The 9,305-nt window shown below is 36.9% G+C and overlaps 1 protein-coding gene across 4 annotated transcripts; it reads left to right on the top strand.

The window, feature by feature from the left end:
- Window positions 1-2,818: 2,818 nt before the first annotated feature.
- Window positions 2,819-7,301, top strand: LOC135841381 (uncharacterized). Of its 4 annotated transcripts, XM_065358330.1 has the most exons (5): window positions 2,819-4,737; window positions 4,927-5,040; window positions 5,148-5,586; window positions 6,665-6,883; window positions 6,964-7,301. In XM_065358330.1, exons 4-5 carry the CDS (start codon window positions 6,666-6,668, stop codon window positions 7,172-7,174), a joined length of 429 nt encoding a protein of 142 aa, XP_065214402.1. In that variant the 5' UTR covers window positions 2,819-4,737; window positions 4,927-5,040; window positions 5,148-5,586; window position 6,665; the 3' UTR covers window positions 7,175-7,301. The 4 variants fall into 4 exon arrangements, with proteins under 4 accessions (XP_065214402.1, XP_065214396.1, XP_065214409.1 ...); XM_065358324.1 differs by having other exon boundaries at window positions 2,819-5,040; XM_065358337.1 differs by lacking the exons at window positions 2,819-4,737; window positions 4,927-5,040; window positions 5,148-5,586 and adding an exon at window positions 5,597-5,713.
- Window positions 7,302-9,305: the final 2,004 nt, after the last annotated feature.

The following is a 9,305-nucleotide window of genomic DNA, read 5'->3' as shown; positions in this document are numbered from 1 at the left end:
ACCTAACCTAACCTAACCTAACCTAACCTAACCTAACCTAACCTAACCTAACCTAACCTAACCTAACCTAACCTAACCTAACCTAACCTAACCTAACCTAACCTAACCTAACCTAACCTAACCTAACCTAACCTAACCTAACCTAACCTAACCTAACCTAACCTAACCTAACCTAACCTAACCTAACCTAACCTAACCTAACCTAACCTAACCTAACCTAACCTAACCTAACCTAACCTAACCTAACCTAACCTAACCTAACCTAACCTAACCTAACCTAACCTAACCTAACCTAACCTAACCTAACCTAACCTAACCTAACCTAACCTAACCTAACCTAACCTAACCTAACCTAACCTAACCTAACCTAACCTAACCTAACCTAACCTAACCTAACCTAACCTAACCTAACCTAACCTAACCTAACCTAACCTAACCTAACCTAACCTAACCTAACCTAACCTAACCTAACCTAACCTAACCTAACCTAACCTAACCTAACCTAACCTAACCTAACCTAACCTAACCTAACCTAACCTAACCTAACCTAACCTAACCTAACCTAACCTAACCTAACCTAACCTAACCTAACCTAACCTAACCTAACCTAACCTAACCTAACCTAACCTAACCTAACCTAACCTAACCTAACCTAACCTAACCTAACCTAACCTAACCTAACCTAACCTAACCTAACCTAACCTAACCTAACCTAACCTAACCTAACCTAACCTAACCTAACCTAACCTAACCTAACCTAACCTAACCTAACCTAACCTAACCTAACCTAACCTAACCTAACCTAACCTAACCTAACCTAACCTAACCTAACCTAACCTAACCTAACCTAACCTAACCTAACCTAACCTAACCTAACCTAACCTAACCTAACCTAACCTAACCTAACCTAACCTAACCTAACCTAACCTAACCTAACCTAACCTAACCTAACCTAACCTAACCTAACCTAACCTAACCTAACCTAACCTAACCTAACCTAACCTAACCTAACCTAACCTAACCTAACCTAACCTAACCTAACCTAACCTAACCTAACCTAACCTAACCTAACCTAACCTAACCTAACCTAACCTAACCTAACCTAACCTAACCTAACCTAACCTAACCTAACCTAACCTAACCTAACCTAACCTAACCTAACCTAACCTAACCTAACCTAACCTAACCTAACCTAACCTAACCTAACCTAACCTAACCTAACCTAACCTAACCTAACCTAACCTAACCTAACCTAACCTAACCTAACCTAACCTAACCTAACCTAACCTAACCTAACCTAACCTAACCTAACCTAACCTAACCTAACCTAACCTAACCTAACCTAACCTAACCTAACCTAACCTAACCTAACCTAACCTAACCTAACCTAACCTAACCTAACCTAACCTAACCTAACCTAACCTAACCTAACCTAACCTAACCTAACCTAACCTAACCTAACCTAACCTAACCTAACCTAACCTAACCTAACCTAACCTAACCTAACCTAACCTAACCTAACCTAACCTAACCTAACCTAACCTAACCTAACCTAACCTAACCTAACCTAACCTAACCTAACCTAACCTAACCTAACCTAACCTAACCTAACCTAACCTAACCTAACCTAACCTAACCTAACCTAACCTAACCTAACCTAACCTAACCTAACCTAACCTAACCTAACCTAACCTAACCTAACCTAACCTAACCTAACCTAACCTAACCTAACCTAACCTAACCTAACCTAACCTAACCTAACCTAACCTAACCTAACCTAACCTAACCTAACCTAACCTAACCTAACCTAACCTAACCTAACCTAACCTAACCTAACCTAACCTAACCTAACCTAACCTAACCTAACCTAACCTAACCTAACCTAACCTAACCTAACCTAACCTAACCTAACCTAACCTAACCTAACCTAACCTAACCTAACCTAACCTAACCTAACCTAACCTAACCTAACCTAACCTAACCTAACCTAACCTAACCTAACCTAACCTAACCTAACCTAACCTAACCTAACCTAACCTAACCTAACCTAACCTAACCTAACCTAACCTAACCTAACCTAACCTAACCTAACCTAACCTAACCTAACCTAACCTAACCTAACCTAACCTAACCTAACCTAACCTAACCTAACCTAACCTAACCTAACCTAACCTAACCTAACCTAACCTAACCTAACCTAACCTAACCTAACCTAACCTAACCTAACCTAACCTAACCTAACCTAACCTAACCTAACCTAACCTAACCTAACCTAACCTAACCTAACCTAACCTAACCTAACCTAACCTAACCTAACCTAACCTAACCTAACCTAACCTAACCTAACCTAACCTAACCTAACCTAACCTAACCTAACCTAACCTAACCTAACCTAACCTAACCTAACCTAACCTAACCTAACCTAACCTAACCTAACCTAACCTAACCTAACCTAACCTAACCTAACCTAACCTAACCTAACCTAACCTAACCTAACCTAACCTAACCTAACCTAACCTAACCTAACCTAACCTAACCTAACCTAACCTAACCTAACCTAACCTAACCTAACCTAACCTAACCTAACCTAACCTAACCTAACCTAACCTAACCTAACCTAACCTAACCTAACCTAACCTAACCTAACCTAACCTAACCTAACCTAACCTAACCTAACCTAACCTAACCTAACCTAACCTAACCTAACCTAACCTAACCTAACCTAACCTAACCTAACCTAACCTAACCTAACCTAACCTAACCTAACCTAACCTAACCTAACCTAACCTAACCTAACCTAACCTAACCTTTTTTTTTTTTTTTTTTTTTTTTTTTAAGGGTACCCCAATCCCCACGAGGGGGTGGGGGAAGTTTATTCGATAATATGATACAATCTTGTACACATTTCTACCTATTGGTTTATCAATACATACAGATCTACATAAATCGAACTATAATCTTACACGGAAATGCTTAGCGTTAATTGGTAGATTAAAATTTGAATATAAAAGGTGAAAAACCCCAATGGGGAAAACCTTTAGAGGTTAACGGCTAAATTATAATAACAAATGTCTTAAATAATAACATGATAAATTTAAAAGTTACCCACCACCGCCCATGGACCAACCGGAGCCAATCTCTGCGCACCACGAATGGTTTCTACGAGACTGACCCAGGCAGGCCACGAGCACTGAGGAGTAACCTATTCAATAACGGAAAACGAGAAAAACATTTCATTTTCATTTGATAACCTTAAGAAGAACTGTTTGATGACGCCGAGAGAAATCTGGGAGATCAGAACAACAGGACATCACAAGTGACATCGTCTAACGCCCGAAGATTACCAGCATCTCAACAGCCATGGGGAATGCAAAATAGAGACTGTTGAGAAGCAACAGTTGTTACTTCTCACAGTGACAATCTAATAGATACGTACGGTGTAGCTAAGTAGTTTACAATTGCTGTTGTACGTTGATAGAAATTACATTTGGTAAAATTAATTGTTCTTGTGATAACGATATGGTAATAATAACTAGACAGAGAATTGAACATTACAAAGCTGATTGATCATTGGATTAAGCTATTGATTATAACGTTAACGTAAGACATAATCTTGAAAATAAACAATTTGATCGTATTCGTAAATAACGAGTTAGCTATTTCAACAATTGGAAACATAATACAAAAATAATCATAACTTTAGATTAGCGTAACTGATAATTGACATGAGCGAAACTTATAACGAACTGTTATGGTTGGGTAAGTTTGAATTTAATTTGGGTGAAATGAGCATAATTTCATTAATTAAATTAATTTTAGAAAAGAGAAAGGCAGAACTAAAATTCAAAAGAAAAAGGTGGCGTTGGACTGGGAAGATTTTGAGGAAAGCGGGTTGTTAGCAGACTCGTGGAGAAATGAGATGGAAAAGCGTTGGAAGATGTAAATTGTGGAATATCATTTCCGATTTTAATTTGGTAGAAGGTGATGAATTAAACTCTTATTTAGATGAAAAACTAAACGTATTTATAAGAGTGATGGAATAATAAAATATTCGTGAAAATTGCTTGTTAGATGTTCGCGGTGAAAAATTAATCGATATATTAATTAAAATTGTTTACAAGATTTAATAAATCATTTAGGGTAGCTTGATCGGGAGATTTAAAAAAATAAAAATAAAATCTATTAAGTAGGTCGATGAATAGGTAGCTTCTTGAAGTTGCTAGCGCTCCTAGTTGTACTTGGGTTAACCGAAAACTTGATTGGGCTGGGAAACGGATTGGGTATCTTGAAGATAAATGATAAGAATATTGAGAAAACTTTCTAACAGTGGAAAATTAATATTTTCTTAATTTTATTTAAAACGTTCGAATCCGATGAGTTTTATTTAGTCTGTAGGGGGGTCATGTGACCAATGAAACGAGCATAAGTGTTGCTTAATGGAAATTCAAACTGCCTCATTTGCAGATTTTCACTAGAAAATTATGCAAATACGAAGAGTTGAACGTCTAAACTGAGATTGGATTGAAAGTTAATAAGGAAATCGCGAATTTTAAGATCGGTAAGTGGTGTTAATTTAGAATTCGATGTGGCTAATTTTACAAGAATTGATGCTTTGTGGAAAATTGTTTCAGGTATTCGGACTCGTGAATTTGATTGATTTTAGAAACTAAGATGGGAAACGACTAAATAAATATTCAACGTTGTTGTTGGCTGGAAAATCGGCTGTAATTATATCAGGTAAATTGGTTAATTAATTTGAATTCAATCGAATTGAGCTTAATCGTGATTAATTTAATAGACTTCGAGTAATTTGTAGTTTAATCTTCGAAATACCATTGAGGAATGGTATCGAAATGGTGGTAATATGTCTCCGTAGTTATCAAAATAGATTGGCATTTTAATTAATCGACTGTACTCTTGTTTAAGGTGTACGAATGGATAAACCGAACGTAATCGAATTCGTGTATTTTGATGGTTAAATGGGAAACGACTAAATCTACAATCATCGTTGTTTATGGCTGAAAAACGACTGAGTGTCAGGTAATTAATATTGATTGATTTTGATTGATAATCGAATGGAAGTAATTATGCCTTATTAAGTTAATCGAACGAATTTGAATAAATTAATTGATCGAATTGTGATCTAGTTTCAGGTAGACGAATAAGAATGGATGATAATCGCGAAATTTGAATCTTCGGACGAACTCTAGCGTACGAGCACATCATAATAGACGATTTTAATTTAATTAGCAAATCACGAACGTTGAAACGAACGAATTTGTGCTGATATAAAATGATCGTTGATCAGATCGGTGAATAACGGTGTAGGGACTAAATAAACGATGTCTTATGTTACTCAATGATATTTCAGGTAAACGGTGAGAATAACTAATTAGCAAATCACGAACGTTGATACAAGTAAATTTGTGGGAAATGGAACTTATTTAGGAGATGATTTTAAATGAAACTCAATTAATCAATTTGACTGCGAATAAACGATCGATGATTGAATTAAACTGATTTAGCGTTGATTATCGTAATGCTAAGGTGGTAGTTTGGAAGCGAACTGATATGATAATTTCGTAGGTAAGTAATATTTAATTAAAATCGATTGCGTACATTGAAATGAACGATTATTCTTGTATTAGATTCGATTTAGTAGCTGATTTAGAAAAAAACAATATTATAGCGAACGTTGAGGGAGTAATAGAAGGTAAGTGTTATTAAATAGAATCGAATTTGATCGCGAATAGAACGATGTACGTGTTTAGCGACGAACAACAACAGTGTTGTAACGACTATATCAGAAGAATTTATTTAATTGGTGATGTTGATACTGGACCTGTATGATGTTAATTAATACCTTTGATTGATAGATTATTTGTAATCATAACGCAACGTATGACGGAACTGAACCTTGTTCCGTTAGCGTTGAAGTAATACATAATAATTGTTGAAATTTGGGTTTCGCGAATTGTACATTGCCAAGCAATGTGAGCGATAGGGACTAATACACGATTTCTAGTATTATTTTATCTTTGTATTTTAAAACACATTGTATTAGAGTTAATGGTCGTTTAGCAATGTAAACTAAATCGAACGAACGAAGTTTAGCGGCTGATTTTGAAACATATCCGTAGATGGTGAAATTGAAACGTTTTGGAAGTAAATTAATCGAACGATGATTCGTGTGTATTTAATTAGAGATTGTTCGGTAGCAACGAAGGTTGGAGATCGCGAGCGAGGTAATTTGAATAATTTAGAATGAGCTTTAGAAACCATTTGACAATGATTATAGTGATATCGCAAACGTAGCATTATTTAGAATGATCGTTGATCTGGTCGATAATTTTGGTGTAGGTAATAAATAAACGATGTCAAGTGATTTTAATCGTTTAAGATCATGAATAACGAATTCTTGGTTGATGGTGGGTAATTTAGTGACATTTAATCGTAATTATCACGATTGAGGAGTAATTTGGATCCTAGCAGAGCTACTAGCATTATCGCGGATGAAGCCTAACCTAACTAGGAGGGGATTAACAATTATATGATAACAATTGATAAAATTTAGAAAAACAATTGATAAAATTTAGAAAAACTGATTTGAGTTCCTGTTAATCTTAACAATTTATTTAAATATTTTGTGTTAAATTTATGGTAGAATGGACAAGTTGTACAAATTCGACGATATTGACGAAGAGATTGCCTTTATTAGACATCTGGAAGAGTCGAGATCGAATTCGCATATAAGAACGGATGGAGGAGAACTGAAAGATGAGTTCATCGACTTATTTAATAGAATGGACCGGTTATTAGCAGAAGGCGTGCCAATTGAAATTGTTCTGTTTTTGCAGACGATGATGATATTAGAAATTTACGAGTAAGTTAGAATTTAGATATAGAAGTGTAGAATTTAGATATAGAAGTGTAAATTTGATAATTAATTTGATTTTGGTATAGAGCCGAAGCGTTTTATGAGCCCGAAGATTATATTGTCGAAATAATTATTCCTGGGATTTACAACGAAGACTCAGACGAGGACTCCGACGACGAGGACTCTGACGAATCTGAGGACTTGAGCCGAAAGAGAAAAACGATGAAAAGAGCGGCAGCCCGAAAGGAAGGAAAAGGGAAGAAATTTAGAGGCCGTAAATTACGTAGAACTAATTAGCATGTAAATCGAGAATCGCGATTGTTATTATTGTTGTTAAATTTTAACCATTTAAATCTTAACGAAGGAGAATACTTTCCAATCAATTATCTTCGCTCTTTTGTCGATTAAAGGGAACTCAATTAAAGTTGTTCATTAATTAGGTAGTATTTAAACGAAACGTTAGGTGGACGACTAGAGTATTATGGTTATAATAGAGCGAAGAGGATCTACTTCCTATTTGAGTTAGACTACAGGTAGCTAACTTAATTTAATTAATCTACATTAAATAATTTACAACCTGGAGATCGGGATGAATATCTGTCGAATGCGCTCCTTATCCCATAGCTGAGTGACGATGTCCTTAAGGTAACTCCGAGCCTCAGGGACATTTAGATCGAACGGAAAGGCGGCTGGTCTATTTTCTTCGTACATATGACAGTTTAAAAATACGTGTTCAGCCGTTTCCGGCTCGCCGCATTCGCAAAATTCGTTTTCTGAGCGTTTTATTTGGTAGAGGAAATGTCGGAATGCGCCATGACCTGTGAGAGCTTGCGCCGTGTAAAAATCGATAAAGTTGATCGAAGGTGAGTCTGTAACGTTCGGAATTAACTTTCTAGTCCATTCGCCGTATTTATAATTTGACCAGATCTTCTGCCATTCTTTAATTGTGGCTAATCGAAATGCTTTTTTAATGATATTACGTGTCGCATATGACCATGTTACCGCTGGAAGATGGAACCATTTGGTGACGGTTAATCCATTTTTTAAAAGCCAATATACGCTACGTTCTGTTAACAACAATTGGAATGGTGGAAATTGCGAGATTACGGCGGCCGATTCAACGCCGGTGGTTCTGTATAGTCGAGTAGTGTTAATTGAGACTCGTCTTCGCAACTTGTTTAGTTTGTTGATATTTTCTTTTATGAAGAGACGATGATAAAAAGCCGAGGAGCAATACTTTAGGAGGGCTAGTGTCGTGCCTGTATGCATTATCTTGCGTGCTGAGTTGGAATAGCCAAATGTGTTTCTGCATATGTTTGCTAACAGTGGATGGTAATTAGCGCTTTTTCTAATGATGTAATCGAGATGGTGGCTCCAGTTTAGTTTGTCGTCAATCATCAAACCGAGATATTTGAAAGCTGGAACTGGAGAGATGGTGTGATTAAAAATATCGATTGGCTTGACCGGATCTTTTTCTCGAATAGTCTTGTGTGCTGTGTCGATGACTAGGAATTTAGTCTTGGCAATATTTAGGGTCAAATGTCGAGAATCCAGAAATGTAATGATTCGTGTTAACGTGATGAAAATTCTGCGTTTAAGTTTGTCGGCGTATCTAGCGCTGATGACCGCCAAAGTATCGTCGGCAAAGACGAACAAATCTGCCCATATAGAAGAAATCGTAGTTAGAACATTGTTAAAAACGATGTTCCATAAGGTAGGGCCCAATGACGAACCTTGTGGGCATCCTCGAAATAAACGTTTGGAAGTTCCGTTAAAGTTAACGTATCTGTCTCTGAAGAAGGATTTTATTAACGCGATTAGGTAGTGCGGATAGGCGTCGTAATTGAGTTGATCGATGATGTCAGCCCATCTGGCGTTATCGAATGCGCCGAAGATATCTAATGAGATTAATGCAGTTAATCGGTAGTTAGCGTTGGAGTTACTTTTTTCGTCGATGGTTTTCAATAGAGAGTTGATAGCTAGTTCGGCGCTCTTGGCTTTTCGGAAACCGAATTGTCTATCATGGATTTTATGGAATTCATCTGAATAAAGTTCGATCTGCTGTTTGATTAATCTTTCAAAGATTTTGCCGATTGTAGGAAGTAAGGTGATAGGTCTATATGCGTCGTATGTATCCGGGTTCCTGTCCGGCTTGGGAATAAAGCAAACGTTTCCTATTTTCCATGTTTCCGGAAAATACTCGAGGAATACGCATCTGTTGAAAAGAGACGTGAGAACCGAGGGGTGGGTATGATGGAGAGCCTTTATCGTCTTGTATCCGAGCCCGTCATGGCCAGGAGCGCTGCGATTGTTTACGTTTTTCAAAATTGATGCGATGTTTTCTTCGTTGATAAAAGGAGCCGGGCCGTGAGATCCGAGTGCCGGTGTATTATCGATTTGCGTCGGTATAGGATCGTTAGGAAATTTA

The sequence above is a fragment of the Planococcus citri genome, chromosome 1 (assembly GCF_950023065.1).
Source record: "Planococcus citri chromosome 1, ihPlaCitr1.1, whole genome shotgun sequence".
Lineage (NCBI taxonomy): Eukaryota > Metazoa > Arthropoda > Insecta > Hemiptera > Pseudococcidae > Planococcus > Planococcus citri.
Note: the sequence above shows the minus strand (reverse complement) of the source record. Positions and strands in the feature narration are given on the sequence as shown.

Excerpts from the sequence above, each read along its gene's own strand:
- LOC135841381 (XM_065358330.1), top strand. The coding sequence starts at position 6,666 with ATGGACAAGTTGTACAAATTCGACGATATTGACGAAGAGATTGCCTTT. Across the intron at positions 6,884-6,963 it reads ATGATATTAGAAATTTACGA|AGCCGAAGCGTTTTATGAGC; the intron begins GTAAGTTAGAAT and ends ATTTTGGTATAG.